This window comes from Narcine bancroftii, chromosome 10, assembly GCF_036971445.1.
Source record: "Narcine bancroftii isolate sNarBan1 chromosome 10, sNarBan1.hap1, whole genome shotgun sequence".
NCBI classification, from domain to species: domain Eukaryota; kingdom Metazoa; phylum Chordata; class Chondrichthyes; order Torpediniformes; family Narcinidae; genus Narcine; species Narcine bancroftii.
Window position 1 is genome coordinate 68,923,439 of NC_091478.1, and position 19,050 is coordinate 68,942,488.

Genomic DNA, 19,050 nt, shown 5'->3' on the forward strand with positions numbered 1-19,050 from the left:
GAGTAACTTAGAGGATCACCCCTTATCAACATGGTCTACCAAGATCAATGACTGAAGAGGGCTGCAAAACACCAAATTTCATGATTCAAAATCATTAATGACCACTCACCCCCCCCCCCCCCCCCCCACTCCCACACAGCATCTGCTCCCATCGGGAAAGAGACACAGGAGTATCAGAGCCAGCACCACCAGGCTGAGGAACAGTTTCTTCCCATAGGCAGTGAGAATGCTGAAAGACAAAAGGAACTACTCCTACTAACGATGTGAGATTCTCCTTTACGAAACAATATTTATTTGAATATATGAATGCGTCTTGCATGTGTGTTGTGTCTGGTTGTGTCCATTGCTGTTTCACTGGGTTGCACTTATACAATCAGATGATTTGACACGATACAATGAATTGCAATTTCGGTGCAGGATGACACTGGTGCTTAGAACTGAACTAGTGAATGAAAAGGCACACAATTCAGTTTTTCTGTACCATTCAGATCCTTAATTTCAATTACAACCAAGCATTCAAGAACATCAGCTCCAATTTTCTTCATTAGATCGTAGGCAGCTCTCAGGGTACCTGCAACAACAACAAAAAAAGTTTATTCAAGCATCTGATTCCATTAAAAACTTTAAACTACTTGAGAATTGAAAGGTTAAATAGTTTTCTATTTAATTGTAACACTAAATAAATCTGCCTAGAATTTCAATGATCAATTCCTGGGCCAGATGTAATAATGTATCATGGGAGATGGCAAATCACAATCTCCTTTCCATTGATTTCAAAATCAAACTATTCAAAGTCAAGATCTATACAGATAGACCCCAACTTACGATATTTCAAAGTTACATCGATCAGAATCAGTTTTGAATGAAGCTAAGTCATGGTCTATCTGTATCAACGTGGTTACTTTTCCTTCTAGTGACATCAAGGAAATGTGCATTGACGGCTGATCGCCCAACGCCTTTTTAAAAAAAAAAGTGATTTGGGATGCATGTGCAGACTGCCATCTCTGGGGAGGAGGAGAGAGCATGAGCATGTACAGACTGCCTTCGCTGTCCAAAAAGCGGGGGAGTAGATTGGGCGGCTGCAGGGAAAGGAATGTTGAGCGCATCTCCCTCCAGCAAGTTGCACGAAGCCTTCTCAGTGTCCTCTCCCCAACTGCCCACGCATCCGAGCTCCCAACCTCAATTTACGATAAGTCCTGGAACCCAACCCCTTGTACATCGGGGTCTACCTGCGCACACCTAAAGAGAGATTAGGTCAAGTTGCAATGTAATGGGATGTTAAACTCTGCTGTCGATTTTGATAAAAAGCCTAAATGCTTAAATCACAAAGTTCCAACATATTCTAGGCCAAAATTCACAAAATTGTGGTATATCTTGTACCTCCAGTTGCAATTAAATCATCAAGGATGACAACTTTTTGCTGTGATTTCACACTATCAATTTGTATCTCTAATTCTGCCTGTAAAAAGAGAAAAGCATATTTCAGGACATGATAATGTGTTACAATTATATATTACATAGATTATAATATCTTCATTTTTTTTATACAATAAAAGAAGGATTACCTCTCCATATTCTAGATTGTAGCTTATGGAAAATATTTTACCCGGAAGTTTTCCTTTCTTTCTAATGGGTACAAAACCAATTCCAAGTCTCTGTGCCAGAGAAGGACCAAAAAAAAATCCACGGGCATCCAAACCTGTGGAACACAAAAACAGGGCTACTGCACAAAAGAATTGATCATATAGAGCAGCTTTATTCTAAATAAATCGGTACACATATAAAATCCTGTAATTTGTGTGAAAATGCTTATTTTTGAGAATTAAAAATTATTCATCTACACTTCCTTCACAAAAGATTGGAAACAATTACAAAGTAAAATGTTCTCCTAAATTGTTTGCCAAAAGAATAACCTAAAACAACCAATGACATGAATGAAACAGCCACATGTAAAATATTAGCCTATAGAATCTAGATATATGAAAAACTGAAGGCTGAATCTCACTCACATTCATGTCACACTCTTTCAGGATCTCCCCATGTCGCTTAAAGATCAAGTAACCTTTCAAGAAACCTCTGACTTACCCACAATTAAATCCATTTGGAGAAACTTCCTTTTCAAATGATCTTCAAGCAGGTCAATAACTGCATTAAAGGCTCTAGGATCTTTCAAAATGGGGAGAATGTCTCTGAAAATATATTGGGGATAAGTCAATTATAGTAACAAAATATTGGAACTGCTCAACATCAGTGTTCTGTAGAAATGAATACCAAGTTCTGAATGAGACAACTGTTACCAACCCACTTGTTCTTGCTACCAAAATGATTGCCTTGCTGGTCAATGCTTGAAGCATGTGCAGACTTATTTGGGCATTAACAGTAAACATGCATTTTTACCAGATTAAGCATTTGTTTTGTCTGTAGATTCAAGGACATTTGATAGTAGAAAATGATTGGTATATAGATTCATCATCAGACATTATAGCAGAGCAGAAAAAAAATTAGGAATGCAGTTACAAATGTGCAAAATGCATTTGCTTCATCCAAATCATTACTGATATACAGATATAATATAAACAAAGACAAATTGAAATAGCTATTTCACAAATTCTGGTGATGGGTTAGTTGTGTAGTAACTTGCAGAAACTTCAATATTGCAATATGTTCAAATTAATCTTTCAATGGGCAACCATTCTATTTTATATTCAAAATTGAGGATATTACAGATAGGAATTGTATTACTGTGAGTGAAAACAGGTTTGGTAGGTCTCAAAGGCAAGAAGTCTGCGCACTATTTTGGTAAGGAAGGATTTTATTTACAGAAGGCAAGTGTGGGAAATGGTAACAGATAGAGCACAAAGACAATTTACAGCAGCTGGGAAAAAAATAGTGGACAATAACAAAAGTGAGGAAAATAGCGTGTAAACAAAATACAATGAACTGGAACATACAATGATCAAGGAAAAATCACTATGATGCCCCACCATCCCTTGACTCAGTACAACCACGGACACAAATTAAACCCCCCTCTTAACAGTGCACATCTTACCAACAGTTTCACCAGCGCCCTTCCATGTCTCTAGGCTCAGAGTGAAGCAGGGTGGACCTTCGCTGGCAAAGGAGAACAAAGGACACATGGCACCTTTAGGTTCAGCCCAGGTTGTTAGTAGGACCCAAGAGCTCAGTGCCAGGAGGATTAATCCAATTACAACAGCCAATGGCCCAAGGCCAAGAACAGGCAGGCTGGAGAGTACAGTCCAGGTCATTTACATGGACCCAGCGGCAAGGTGTGCACTAATGGGTGGGGTGAAATCAAACCTTGATTGGCAGCTGGTGTGTCCTCTGACTAGGTAGGGGGCAGTGCTGTCACGTGACAGCCACAACCTTTCCCAATATAATTAACATCAGAACAATTTTAAAAGTATTTTTTAATCTATTTTATTCTAATCATGACCAGAGAATATTGCAGGTTCCATACCTGGTTTCAATTCAAGATGCCATACTCACAAGATTGATTTTGTTGAAGTCAAGTCAACTGCTTTGGGATGCAGAAGCACCTCAACAGCAAACAAATGACAAGCAAAATTTCTCCTGTGGTTTTATTTATCAAAATCTGTAGGAATTCTACCATAGAAGTAAGCCAACGATCCATCATATCCAAGCTTATTAACAATAGAGTTCACAAATTAATCTGAATGCTCTCAAATCGCTTTAACCTTGACTATTCTCTCTGTGCACTCAAGGGGGCCCTGAAGAGCCAGCTAAGTTAGTAAAAACACAAATGCTGGAGGTAGGTCTCGCAGTATCCAAAGGAGGTAAAGATATATTCAGCTAAATTAACTCCATGAACTTTATTAATCAAGTGGGCCAGGAAGTAATTAGGTCCAGTAATAAAAGATGGACTGGGTAACAAAAATATGAACAAAATATTAAGATCCAGGTAAATGCTTTTTAAAGTGTAAACTCGAATGAGCAAAACAATCATAAGGGGACCAATCTGCATCAGTCAAATTGTCACAGGTATGATTCTTTTATATTAGAAAAGAGAAAATCGCTCAAGTTCTAGGTACAGTTGTTGTAATAGTCAATATTATGAATATTATAAATGCAGATTCTGTACAGAGTTGAAAATGTTGGCAGAAATTATAATAATCTGTTGGAGGAACTCAGCAGATTGAGCAGCATCAGTGGGAGAAAAAGAATGATCAACGATTCAGGTTGGAACTCCCAAGTCTTGACGAATGGTTCCAGCCCAAAACATACCCTGATCGTATACTGTCAACTCAAGTCCATGATGGTTCCTGACCCTGCTAGGTTGATGGGTCGAATATACTTTGTAATACAGTCCATCAGCTTAAGCTATAGCTGGTTTATCGAACACATTACAAAAGGGAAATAAAGAACATAGTACAGGTCCTTTGGCCCACAATGTGCCAATCTAGATATATTGAACAAAAAAACCTAAATCCTCCCTACCTTATATCCCTCTATTTGTCTTAAATGCCCCTGTTATTTCACCCTCCACCACCTCCCCTGACACTGCATTCCAGGCACCCACAACTCTGTAAAAAAACCTTGCCCCTGGATGTTTCCCCTAAAACATAAATTCTCAAGGTGGAGCATGGGAATATTTTGGTAGGGCACAGGTCTTAAGAATATTTTAGTGGGGCATAGGAATATTTTGGGGAATATTAAAAAGTTGGTTTGAAAACAAACTCGTTAGGTCGGTGCGAAAGATGTGACTTGGCAACATTGTCAGTTCAACACAATTGTGGTATTTTCCAAGTGAAATCAATTTGTTCTTTTTATTTTAATAACATGTGTTTTTGCTCTTCTGACATTTCTCTGTTGTTTATCTTATTTTAACTGTTGTTATCCTTGGTTAATATTATATATTTTTTGACCGGTCTTATTGTTTCAACAATCATGTCTCCGTCCAGACCCTTTTACTTTTTCAGTTCAGTAGTGAGTGAGATCTGTACATATTTTTGTGCACTAGTGTATTGTTGGGGGGTGTGGGGGGGTAGGGTCCACCCAAGGTGCCAGCCTGAGGACGCCAAAAATCAGAAAAAAAATAGGGACCTCAGAAAGTAAAGCATGGAGCAGTTTTGATGCACTCTCTACGTGAAAAAAAATGTTAGAAACCATGCTAGTGTTTTTTCCCCATTTTTTTTGAGGGTCAGTATTCTTCCTTTGATACGATCATTACTTTTATTACATTTTTTCAATTCTAAGACATATTGATAAATCTGTTTCAGGCAGCTCGCACTGTTATATATTCAAAATGAGCAGTCCAAGCAAGCAAAAGGTTCGTCACGATTCAGTGGAGTTCTTGAAGTTTGGGTTTATACCTGTTGTACATGATGAACATGCCATCAGACTTTGACAAATGAATCCATGAAAGCAGGCCGTCTTGAAGCTCATTTGAGGATAAAACAACCCAGCCATGTCAATTCAAAATTGGAATATTTTATATCACTGAAAGAGAAGTTTGAAAATATATCAAAAAATCACTTCATTATTCGCTGTGCAAACTACAGCCCTGAATTGTACCCTTGAAGCTGGTAGCAAAATATGGGAAGAATCATACAATTGGGGAGGAACTGATTAAACCGCAATACCATTATATCTCAAAACAGTTCTGAAAAGGATGACAAAGATGTCCAAACAGTGCCATTGAATAATAGTACTGTCTGCAACAGAAGACATGGGTCAAGATGTTGAAAAACAGCTTATTGAGAAGTTGAAATCACTTAAGTTCTCAATACAACTGAATAAATCTTCCGTAAAAGACAGTGAGGCGGAGGAGTCACGTGATGGAGTAGTGGCCGGACGGTGAACTCCAGCCCTCTCCAGAAAAGTCGGGAAAAACAAAGGAAAACACAAAGGCACAGAAATAAAAGTTACAGAAAAGTGAGTATAAAGGTGGAAAGAAGATGGCGACAAAAAAAGAAAAATTGAAAGCAACGATAAGAAGAGAGGAAGAGAAGACAAAGGAGGAAAAAGGTGAAGGCCTTACCTGTCCGAAGAGGCCTGCTGCGGAGAGAGAAACCCGCTCCCTCAGGTCGGTAAATAATGGACTACAAAAATGGCTCGCTGAGCCGAGTAAAAGTGCGCAACCGCGCATGCGCGATGAGCATGAAAAAAAACACACCGACGGGAGGGGGGACCAGCTGGGGAGTCGATCTCCACAGCCGGCAACGACAGCTGCAGAACACCTGCAGCAAGAAGAGACCACAGAAGACAATGGAAACAAGAAAGAAGAGAAGGAAAGGGCAACAAAGAAACAACAGATGGCCAACCCAGAGGAAGAAGAAGAGGAAGAGGAAGAGTACAGTGAAATAGAAGAAGAAAGGCAAGATAAAGAAGGTACTTTCTCTTATTAAAGGATACATGGAGTCATTTAAAGAATGGCAAACACAGGAATTTAATGATTTAAGAAAAAGAATAAACAACACAGAAGAGAAAATGAATAAAATAGAGATGACCTTAACAGAAATGGGAAAGAAAATGGACAAGATGGAAGAGCGGGCAGTAGCAGCAGAAATGGAGGTAGAAGACTTAAAAAAGAAATTGGAGGTATCTAATAAAAAAACTAAAGAGACACAAGAACTACTAGCTCAAAAAATAGATACAATGGAAAATTATAACAGAAGAAATAACATAAAGATAGTGGGCCTTAAGGAAGATGAAGAAGGCAAGAATATGAGGGAGTTTATAAAAGAGTGGATCCCTAAGACCCTAGGATGTCCAGAACTACAGCAAGAAATGGAAATAGAAAGGGCACATAGAGTATTGGCCTCTAAACCACAACCACAACAAAAACCAAGATCTATTGTAGTAAAATTCCTAAGATATACTACAAGAGAAAAGGTACTGGAGAAGACAATGGAAAAAGTAAGAGAGGGCAACAAACCACTGGAGTATAAAGGGCAAAAAAATCTTCATTTATCCAGATATAAGTTTTGAACTCCTAAAGAAGAGAAAAGAGTTCAATACAGCAAAGGCGATTTTATGGAAGAAAGGGTATAAATTTATACTAAAGCATCCAGCGGTATTGAAAATATTTATTCCAGGACAACAAAACAGACTATTCTCGGATCCAGAAGAAGCACGAAAATTTGCAGAACAATTACAAAAATAGACTGAGGGAGGAAGACGGGTAATGAGAGTTAAAATGATCACGATTGATATGTATGTGGGTAAAGACAAAAATAGACTGAGGGATGAAGACGGGTAATGAGAGTAAAAATGATCACGATTGATATGTATGCGGGTAAAGAGGTATAAGAGTGAATAGAGACAATGTGCATACGTAAATGTATCTGTACTTAGAGGAAAATATAGATAGTATAGACAAGAATTAATAAGGGAAGGTAATGGAATAGAGAGAATAAGGAGGGAATTAAAAGAGTGACCTTTGTGACATATGAAATGTGAAATCTTTTCTGGGGGGGGGGCGGGGTGAGGGGAAATAGCGGTCATTGCAAAATCAGTTGACGCTTGCGAGTGGATTCGCAAATCCAAATGGAGAGGGGAGATGTGGTTGTCCGACAAGGGATAAAGGACAACTCAGGAGGGGAAGGGGAGATTGGGGATAAATAAGATAGAAATAGGAGAATAAGGAAAATGTTGGATGTTGTAGGAATGTTGTCTTATAAAGAGTTGAAAATAAGAAAACAGAAATGGAAAAGGAGGAAAGGTAATGATGGAAAAACGGAAAGAGAAGATAAACAAAATATAAAAGGGCTACGCTGAACTATATGACTTTAAATATTAATGGAATACATAACCAAATTAAAAGGAAGAAACTACTAAATTTAAATGAATAAATGTATTCCATTGGAAAAAATAACATATAGGTTAAGAAATAGTATTGAAATATTCGAACAAGTATAGGAGCCTTACATTAAATACAATAGCGAAAACCTACCGGGGACAAACATTACCTAAGTTGATGGAAGGAGAAGGAAAGAAAAGAATGGACTCAGTAGAATTTCTGGTGTATTTTTGTTGAATGACAACATTGTCTGACTGGCTTAATGCAACCTAGATTGTATACCTAAAATGGATGAGGGGGGGGGGGGTGGGGGGGTGGCTTGGAAGGAGGGGGGGGGGAGAAAAAGTCACTGTATATGTGTGAAAAAGAAATAGAGTATATCATGGCTAATGTGATTTATGGTGTAAAAAATAAAAAATTAAAAAAAAAAGACAGTGAGGCTCTGTTATTGGCATACATGAGATATATCGATCAGGAAGAGTTTCAAAAAGATGTTGTTTTGTGAATCACCACTATTGCAGATGATATCTACAGCAAGCTCAAAAATTATTTGGATGAAATTGAAACACCAAAAGGAAACATTGTATCTTGTGCTGCAGATGGTACACCTGCTATGATGGGTAAAAAAAACAGGATGTTTAAAATTAATGAAGGATTAAAATCCAAACATGCTGGTTGTGCATTGTGTTAACTACTGAGAATTTAGTTGCCAAGGTTTCCCCCGTTCTTCATGAGATACTGACTAAATGTATCAATGCCATCAACGCTAATGCCAAATGTGAATGTCTTTTTAAACAGTTTTGTTATCAATAAAAATGTAGAATATGTGAGATTATTGCTTCACATTGAAGTAAGGTGGTTGTGAAGGGGAAACTACTTTAAAAGGTTTATTCCAACCTGAATCGTTAATCATTCTTTTTCTCCCACTGATGCTGCTCAATCTGCTGAGTTCCTCCAACAGATTATTTTAATTTCTGCCAACATTTTCAACTATGTACAGTATCTGCATTTATAATATTCATAATATTGACTATTGCAACAACTGTACCTAGAACTTGAGCGATTTTCTCTTTTCTAATATAAAAAAATCATACCTGTGACAATTTGACTGATGCAGATTAGTCCCCTTATGATCATCTTGCTCATTTGAGTTTTTGAAGGACAAACCTGAAATGAAGCTCTTACTAACAGATGGCAAAGCTTATGTGAGTTAGTTGACAGACATTTTTGAGAAACTAAGTACAATGAACAAGCAACTCCAAGTAGCAAATATGATGCTCGTTGATGCAAAAACAAAGATATTTGGATTCATGACACTTCCAGAATTCTGCCAAAGGAATATTTCTGCAAGATTGGTTGAATAACTGTGAGGTAACTAATGCTGCTACAAACATCATTGTTGACCATTTGAAAATGTTAGTTATCGGTTTCAATGATAGATTTTGTGATCTAAAGGCAATGGATTTTCCCTCTTGGTTAAATCAGCCATTGTTGGCGGACTTATCTGAAGTTCTAGTGCAATAGGAGTTATCTGAGTTACAACATGGTGAATCTGTGAAAACTCTTTTCAAAGTGAAAAGAACCATAATGTAGCTGTCTAATGAGATCAAAAAGAAATACCAAAATACCCAAGCAAGGAAACTTCATTGTTGACCATTTGAAAATGTTAGTTATCGGCTTCAATGATAGATTTTGTGATCTAAAGGCGATGGTTAATTCAACCATAATGTAACTGTCTAATGAGATCAAAAAGAAATACCCAAACTCGACTACTTTAGCAAGGAAACTATTGATACATTTTCCATCATCTTATTTAGTTGAATGTGGCTTCAGTGCTGTTAGTGATTTGCTACAAGCTAAGAGAAACTGACTGGAAATGACAAAACATGGAGATTTATGGTTGAAACTAACAAAATTAGTCCCCTGAATCAAAAAAATCTGCACCCAGTGTCAGGGGCAAAGTTCCCACTGAAGTGATGGTAATTGTTGAATGTGTGTTTGAGAGGGTTGACATATTGAAGTAGTAGTTAAATATGAAATAAGTGTTCCAGTGTATTCCTGACCTTAATTGCATTGAAATGCACTTACAGTAAATGATTTAAATAGAACTACTTTTGAATATATAACTTTTTTCCACTAATGGTGGGGCGAACTTTTTTTTGAAAAGTTAAAGTGGGCCCAAAAGCAAAAAAGGCTGAAAGTGCTAGCTAGTATGATCATATTCATTTTTAACAAAGTGGCAGTAGATGGTGTTTTTTTTAAAAGAAAGTGTTGTCATTTTAGATGTTGGACAAATGCCATGTAGAATTCCTTTTGCACTGCCCTAAACTTTCTTCCCTTCATTTTGTACGGGTGTCCTCTGGTGTTTGCTATTCCTGTTCTGGGAAAAAGGTGCTGGCTCTCATAATTCTGCCACCTCTCATCCTTCATCACTCCAATGAGAAATAGCCCTGCTTACTTTCCTACACAAGACATTTTCTAATCCAGGCAACATCCTGATCAATCTCTTCTGCACCCTCCTGTTGGAACCAAGGAGTTGTAATCATGGAAAATATGCCTATGTACTATTCATTAATCCATTACTATATAACAATTTACTTCAATTATACTGTTTAAGGGAAATATTAATGCAATTAAGTAACAGCTACAGTATGTAGAAAAGTTGGCTGATTATAGTACGTGTAGAATTTGCTGCCTCCAAATACAAAGAGAGAAAATACTTTCATACCCAAGGTTACACTGCTAATTGTAAAACACACATGAGAATAATAGGATAGCAGATAGGAGAAGTTAGACAGGATGAAGTTGAAGGAACCATAGGGACAGTGATTTATTCTGAAACAGGCCAGTGACAGGACGATAAGTGGATTGCAAGGGTAAGTGATAAGAGTACCATGACTGAGAATGTAAGAGACAAACAAAATGGATAAACCAATTTAGTAAGAATACTAAGTCATAAGGATACATGGGAGGTGTTGATTAGAACAGAAGACTATGGCCAGACAAGAACAAAAGAATAATTAGAAATATCTGTGGTATGAATTGACTTCTGATCAAAACAACAGGATATTTTGGCCTTGGGGATTAAGATACGAGGTCTACACCATAGATAATTGCAGAGCAGGAAATTGCTTGAGATACATCTTAGGCAAGGAGCCTATCAAAGAAAGCCAACTTTTGTTCAGTGTAACAATGTTGATCTATATAAACAGAAGAGACTGGACAGTAGGGGTCAGTCTTAGGGAAAAATAGCTCACTGAGCAGGTGACCTATGAACTAACGACTGAACCTGAGCTCTGTTAAGCTTTATTCTTGTGCTGTGTAATAAACTGACTGTTGAACCGAATACCTTCTCCTATCACTTCATTCAACGAGCACGCTGGACTCAGACGACACATAGACTAAATTGAGGGTAGGGTAAAGCCAGAGCCCGACACTCCCCATTGCTTCTTTCATTTTATTTTGTTACTTTTTAACTTCATTGATATTTTCAAGAAATTTGATGCCAAGTCACTAAATTGGTAAAACGTGTCCCCCAACTCTCAGGAGAATTAAAGTTTCAACAAACTCCATTGAGATTCTATAATAAATACATCCTCAGCTGCTAACTCATTTAAAACATTCTCACATCATTATGAAAATGGACCCAGTGAAACTAACCCACTTAACCAGTTTTATTTTAGCTAGTCCACCATTCCTCCCTCTTCACCCTGTCCTCCTCCAAACACCCACTCTCCTCCATCTGGGAACGCATTCCTGGGCTCCCACTCCCATGGAATGTTTGCAAAAGGAATTCTACGTGGCAGTTGTCTGACATCTAAAATGACAACACTTTCTTTAAAAAAAAAACCATCTACTGCCACTTTGTTAAAAATGAGTATGATCATACTAGCCAGCACTTTCAGTGGCTAGACACTGGGTACAGCATTTAATTATTGAGCCAAATTGATACATTATGGTGATGGACCTTTCTAACTGCATTGAAGACCTCCAATTATTTCATAAATATCCAATCTTTCAGAAACAACATTAAATTTAAAATTCTCACCACAAATGTTATGGGTAAAATGTTAAATTTCTGTTAAAATTAAATAGATTTAGTAACTGGCTGCAAACTTGGTAAAAGGAGTTTAAAAGATGAATGTGCAAGGAGTTGGAGTGATACTATTGTTTAAGTGGAGAAAAATTGCAAAGGAGCCAAATACTATTGAGGTGTTCTTGTGCAGGAATCACAATTGATTTCAAAATATTTCAGAGTATATGTTAAGATGCAAAAAGCAAAATTGCCAGAGTAATTTTGTACTTTGCCAAAGTAACAGCCATACCCGAATGGTATGTTTCTTCCCAGATGCCAGGGATGTCTGATCGAGTCCACAGTATTCTCAGGCGGGAGGGTGAGCCAGTCAGATGTCGTGGGTCCACATGGGGACCAATGACACAGATAGGAGTCCTGAGTAAGGAATTAGGAAAGAAGCTGAAAAGCAGCATCTCAAGGGTGGCAATCTTGAGAATGCCACTTGTGCCACGCGCCATTGAGGGTAGGAGAAGGAATTTGTGGTCGATGAATGCGTGGCTGAAGTGTTGGTGCAGGCAGCAGGGATTCAGATTGGGATCTCTTCTGAGGAAGGCATGACCTATACAAGGACAGGCTGCATCTGAACTGGAAAGGGACCAATATCCTGTCAGGCAGGTTTGCTAGAGCTGTTGGGAAGGGTTTAAATTAGTTTGGCAGGGCGACACAGAATGTGAGTGCTGAGAATAAGGCAGGTCAAAAGCATGATGCAATATGTCCTGAGTTTGTTCGGAAGGCCAGGCAGAGGAGAAAATGTAAACATAATCAGCAGGTTTGACACGTCTATTTCAATGCTAGGAGTATTAGGAATAAATGAGATGAACTTCGAGAATGGATCAGTACGTGAAACTATGAAGTTGTGGTTGTTACACAGACGAAGAAGCTACAGAACGAATGTCTTCTGAGTTGGTGTGGGTGGAAGGGAGCAATCATTGTACTGGGAGTACAGGCCGTCCCCAGGAGGAAAACATCCAATTTACAAACAACCCATAGTTACAGAGACAAGCCGTCTGGAAGGAGAATGACATCAACATCCATCCAGCCGTCACCGCCGTCCAAAGTGCGTCTGGAACCGGCCACAGGCGGATGGAGCAAAGATTCAAAGTCCCCTCCGCGCCTTGTTTCTCTGCGGCCCAGTGTGCGGGGGCAAGACGGCCTCCAAGGACCCCCCTGCACGGAGTCCCGCGCGCCCCCCGCCTCCCCTGCACGGAGTCCCGCGCGCCCCCCGCCTCCCCTGCACGGAGTCCCGCGCGCCCCCCGCCTCCCCTGCACGGAGTCCCGCGCGCCCCCCGCCTCCCCTGCACGGAGTCCCGCGCGCCCCCCGCCTCCCCTGCACGGAGTCCCGCGCGCCCCCCGCCTCCCCTGCACGGAGTCCCGCGCGCCCCCCGCCTCCCCTGCACGGAGTCCCGCGCGCCCCCCGCCTCCCCTGCACGGAGTCCCGCGCGCCCCCCGCCTCCCCTGCACGGAGTCCCGCGCGCCCCCCGCCTCCCCTGCACGGAGTCCCGCGCGCCCCCCGCCTCCCCTGCACGGAGTCCCGCGCGCCCCCCGCCTCCCCTGCACGGAGTCCCGCGCGCCCCCCGCCTCCCCTGCACGGGGCCTCGCGCACTCACAGGAACGTTATGCCCGGCTTGGGGAAGTCGAGGAAAGTCTGGACGCTGCCGCGCACCAGCCGCAGCTTCTCCTCCTGCTCCGAACTCATTTTTTCAGCATCGTGGCGGGGCCGCGGGGGAAGGAGCGCGAGGGGGCGCGGCATGACGTCATGACCCGGAGAAACGCCACGCTTTGGCCCTTCCACACTGCCATGTGAAATCGGGTCAACCGGGTAATTTGCTCAGATAGCGACCCGGTTACATGGCGAGTTGAAAGGTCAACCCGGTCAGAACCCAACCGGGTTCACCCCATTTTACACCGCAGTAGCCTCGTTTAAATTGCAGCTCCTGGGTGGCCCTCCTGGGACCCGGGTCCGATTACTGGGGCAAAGGTGCTGGAAGCATCTTTCAAATTGCAGGGGGATCGACCCATTAAATCACCAACTCAGCGATTTAAGGGGGATCCTGTCCCCGCATTGATGCATCACACACTCACCGGAAGTACTGCCAGATGTTCAGATGATGGCTGCCCGGTGACGTATGCCCGCAAGTGGGTTGGCCATTTTCGTTTTCAAATCACCCGTGGACAAGACCTAATCAAGTTTAACTGGGTTCCCTGACTACCTCTGAGTTAGGTCAGGGACCCGGTTGGGTTCCGACGGGGTTGACCAGGTCAGATCTTTTCTAACTGACGTGTAATTGGGGCGCTAACCGGGCAAATTACCCGGTTAACCCCATTTTACATAGCAGTTTGAAAGGGCTGAATAAAACAGAACAGTGCAATTGCAAATTTTATGAAATGTTAATTGTTAATTAAACAATCAAAGAAATTTTGGCAATTTCTATTATAGCACAAAGCTTGTTCTCCATTTAAAGGTATGATTGAATCTCTAGGCCACACATGTGAAACTCTGGCCCGCGTGCCTTGGCCCACGATATAATTATATTTGGCCCGCAAGATCATTTCAAAAATGTATTAGAGGTGGCCCGCCCTGCAGCGAGAGCCGATGCTGTTTTTTGGTAATGTCACCCCCACCATCCTCCCCCTTCATTGCACATCCTTCCCCATTGTAACACGAGAAATTGTAGCACGACAAGTCTGTCGATGTCATCAGCCGACAAGCCAGTTGGAAGACTCCCCGCACAACCAGTCACTTCTCCCACCTGTCAAGCGGTGCGGCGGATGGGCGAGCGCCTGTGATTTCCTGTCGGCGTGACGGGCGTGGCAGGCTGCGCACGGCCCCCGGGCAGCGTGAGCCCCGCGCGACTGGCACCGGACGGCCCTTCCACAGCGTGAGCGCACTTCTCCCGGTCGCCACGGCCTTCAGCGCTTGCACCCGCATGGACCCCAGGGACGGCTGGTTCAGCCCTGCACGTGAAGAGAGAGATGGTGGCTGTCCACAAAGGCTGATCGGCGGCGCGCTGGGCCTGAGTGGGTGGGTAAGCAGGGGTGGGAAGAGGGTGTAGGTGAGGAGTAATGGGCAAGGGAAGTTATGGTGGTGCGAGGGGCAGTTAGAGGGAGGGATGAGTAGAAGGAGGGGTGGATAGGGAAGAGGTAAAAGGGGAGGGGCAGGGCGAGTAGGGGAGGGGTGATTAGAGGGTGAGAGATGGTTAGAGGGAGGAACAGGTTTAGGGGAGAGGCAGTAGAGGTGTGTGTATAGGATGGGGTGGGTAGAGGCAGAGCGAGTGGAGTGAGGGGTGAGTAGAGGTTGGGTAAAGGACTGGTCAGGTAGAGGGATGTTGGGTCGAGGGTGAATAGAGGCCTAGAGCCTGAGGAGTGAGCAGGAAATGCTGAGTCCTGATGCAGGCCAAAATGGACACAGCCTGTGAATGCTGACTACATCTCCACAGGGACCAAATAGGTTTCCCTCAGGTCAAGCAAAGGGTGAACTTGAGCTACCTACTCCTGACCTGTAACATTATTCTCCTAAAGTTATATCCTAAAGTTTAACATTACATATGTTGAAAGAAGAGAAAACATGCAGATGTTGTTGAAAATTTTCAATAAATATTTAGTTCGGCCCTCGACTTAGTCCAAGTTTTTAATTTTGGCCCTCCGTGAATTTGAGTTTGACACCCCTGCTCTAGGCCCTTTCAAACAGAGTTACTTACTGGCAATGGGGAAGCTGCTTTGCATTCAGAACACATTTCACATGGTTGAGAGGATGGAAATAGTTGAATGCATTTCTTGTGTAGATTTCAAAATGTTCTATCTCTTGGGAAGTATTGAGGCACTAAAAATGTTTCAAAATGTAAGTAATGTGAAATGTAACTGATGAAAACTAAAACCAAGCTTTACTTGTAAACTCTTACTTTAATAATTCTTGCACCATGCAGGTTTTGGAGATGCTAAAGGACTCATTTGCAGTGTATATGGTATTACACAGAACTGCACTAGTTCATTGAACAAGCCCATATTAATCGTTAATGTTGAAAATCTAGACAACTGTGAAGTATGTGGCCAGTTATTCACAATAAAGAACCCCATGGACAGGTCAGTTACTATTATTAATATTAGTTAACTTAACAGTTTAGACACATTCTAATAGTGTACAAAATAATATGTGGTGGGTCAGAATTTGCTAGTAACTGAACAAGGTTGTTCATACCTTGATGAAGGGCTCAAGCCTGAAATAATGGTTATGCATATTTATATTTGCTGTATAAATTACACCGTCTGACCTGCTGAGTTTCTCCAGCATTGTGTTTTACTTCAATCACAGTGTCTTCCATGTTTTACTCTTAAGCACAAGTTTGTTCAGGATCATAAATGATACAAATGCACATGAAATCCTCATCAAGTATGAATATTCATACTCATCTGAGTTACCTCAGCCAGTGTAAACATTCCCTTTGACCAGCCTTCATTTTTTAAGAAATTATTCTACTTAACCATTAAACCCACTATAAAGTTGAATAATGTTAATGTGCGTCATACAAAATATTTTAAACATGGAGTTTCAGTGAATCAGGTCTTGAAATCTTCAGAATTTAAAAATAAAAATTGGATGAAAGAAAGGGATAGAAGTTAACAAATTCCATTTGATGTAGTGGTGTCAATGAAGACATCTCCTTTCAAGGAGATACTTTTGATGAATATCAAACATTAGAAAAATAAGTTAATCTCCATTTGGGCAGATGGGCACATTTTAACAAATAGTGCCTGTGCTTGTAATGATGTGACATAATATGAAGGTGATGACCTGCGTAGACACAATCATGGAACACCAAAAAGATATTCCCTGAAACAATGAATACAGTAAACAACACATCAATAACATTGCCAATCTACCAGCAACTTACATCAAGAAACGCAATCACCACAAATTGCTGTTGATGAGTCCTGCTTCTCAGCTTCTTGAGACCTCGAGTTTTAACCTCTCCGTAATTTTCATGCGGTTACTGTATTTGTGTGCTATTTGTACATAAAGAAGCATCTAATTGGGGCAGATATTGGAATCAAATATAGAACAAGGAGTTTACTTCACAAATGTGAACATGGATGACTTTCTATCAAATGTTTGATTTCAGTACTCTGCTCTGACATTGAATCATTTAATCTTAGCACCTGGCGCAGGGAGTTCCCCTTCATTGAGTTCACTGGAGGTGTGAGAAATTGAGGGGGCGGGGGGTTAGCATTTTATTAATTTTTTGTTTACTTTAATGCTTTTAGGTGTTCTAATTTTAAAAACATTTGAAGTTTTATTATTTATTTAATTCTTTGGAATACTTGATTGTTTTGAACATCAGATCCTACCCGAAAACTTAAGGAGATTTTCCTGTGTGTTTTTCATTACCTTTGGATGGGAAACCCTTTTATTATACAGAAAGCGTGGACGGTCTCAAAAGCTTTTTGAATATCGGAGGACATCCTCGTTGCTGCTGGAATATTGAATGAGTGGTGGAAAACCACCAAACTCTCTGCTTGATTTCTGTTTGAGGCACTGGTTGTTCCCTAAGTTCATGGCCTGCATCAGTGCAGGTGATTCTTCTACTCTGCTTTCTATAAATTGTCAAGTTCTCCAACACATTCATTCCAGTGATGCCAGCATCAAAAATGTTTCCTCGGTTAATAAATCCTCTCTACTGTTGTTCTTAGGCTGAATTCCCCCTACTCTTTGAATTTTCATAATTATCCCCTCAGCATGTGAAATACTTTGACTTAGATTTGTCATTTTAAGTGTTTATGAACATTATTTTTGTAAATGTAAAGTAAGGGCCACTACCTTCTCACTGTTTTTTGTTTGTGATGTAAATTTACAGACTGAAGTTATCGGATGGAAAGTCAGTTATAAATGGCAAGATTGAGAGGACTTTTGTATCTGAAGAACCCCCGGACCATTCTGGAATAGCTTCAGGGATGGTGTTTATGAAATAAACACAATTTGTCGAAATCCTGTTTAAGCCTGAGAGACCTTGGTCCAGCACTGGATGGTCTGTGGACCAGAATGAGTAAAGGCTCAAAAATGGCTTACTTCTTGTCCAATTTTATATTCGGAGGAAGAGTGATGCTCTTGTGCACACGCTAAACAAGATTAATGTTGACTCATAAACAGGGATTATATTCCCTTGGCCTTAAAGAGATGATTTCATTTGATGCTGACATCTTGGCTGGTAAGTTTAGAACCAGGATTATTGTTTATAATCAATGTATAAACCTTTTTTGGACTGGGGAAAATTTTGTAAAAATTTGGACTTTACTACCTTCAGGGACTTTGAATATTCAGTTCCTGAGTATTTTCATTTCTGAGGTTTAAACAAAAGATTTAGTGGAGAGTTATTTAATTTTTAGGATCTAAGAGGATTGCATAAAGGGCATTGAGAACATGATAATGAAAAGGAAGGTACAAGTATATACAGGTACTTTCTCCACATGATCTTAATAAGTAAAACATTTAAGATGTAACTAATGGACAAATAGAACTGTCATGAACAAATCCAAAATCTTTGTATTCCCAGGAATAGATTTTGCGAAAGAAACCATTGAATATTACAGCACAGAAACAGGCCCATCAGCCTTTCTAGTCTGTGCCAAACTATTATTTTGCCTAGTCCCACTGACCTGCACCCATTCCAATATCCCTCTATACCCTTCCATCAATGTTCCTGCCCAAATTCTTCTAAAATGTCAGAATTGAGCCCGCATTCACTACTTCAGCTGGCAGCTTGTTCCACACTCTCGCCACTCTCTGTGTGAAGAAACTCCTCCTAATGTTCCCCCTAAACCTCTCCCCTTTCACCTTAATCTGTTGTAAATAGATGCAAATCATATGAAATGCTAATTTCTGATGACATAACATGTAATATAGACACCAAAATCATTTACCTTTCAGTCATTCTATTTATTCTTTCTGATATAAATGAAAAGATACAAATGGAAAGCCCAGTATGTATTACATAGAGTAGAAAATCAAGTAGAGTAAAAGAATGGAAAGTACAGGCATCTTTTTATCCTATTTTTATAATGGAAGCTGATCACGTGAATCTGCTTCACTAGTACTGTAGGAGAATGCAAACTTGTCATCCAGAAATGCATGACTCTGAAAATCAGAAATGAGCAGGCTCATTTATAATCATACAAAATTTCTCTTTTATCAACTGAGGAATTA

The 19,050-nt window shown here is 40.5% G+C and overlaps 1 protein-coding gene and 1 long non-coding RNA gene across 3 annotated transcripts; one reads left to right on the forward strand and one right to left on the reverse strand.

The window, feature by feature from the left end:
• Positions 1-264: 264 nt before the first annotated feature.
• On the reverse strand, positions 265-13,660 carry aprt (adenine phosphoribosyltransferase). Of its 2 annotated transcripts, XM_069901257.1 has the most exons (6): positions 13,463-13,660; positions 12,084-12,230; positions 2,086-2,189; positions 1,566-1,699; positions 1,381-1,459; positions 265-571 (listed from the first exon to the last, which is right to left on the reverse strand). In XM_069901257.1, the coding sequence occupies exons 1-6, from the start codon at positions 13,603-13,605 to the stop codon at positions 432-434; spliced, it is 747 nt and encodes a 248-aa protein (XP_069757358.1). In that variant the 5' UTR covers positions 13,606-13,660; the 3' UTR covers positions 265-431. The 2 variants fall into 2 exon arrangements, with proteins under 2 accessions (XP_069757358.1, XP_069757359.1); XM_069901258.1 differs by lacking the exon at positions 12,084-12,230 and having other exon boundaries at positions 13,463-13,649.
• On the forward strand, positions 12,524-18,744 carry LOC138744698 (uncharacterized). Its single transcript, XR_011345709.1, has 3 exons — positions 12,524-12,624; positions 15,779-15,935; positions 17,705-18,744. It is a non-coding gene; the product is annotated as an uncharacterized lncRNA (long non-coding RNA).
• The last annotated feature ends 306 nt before the right edge of the window (positions 18,745-19,050 follow it).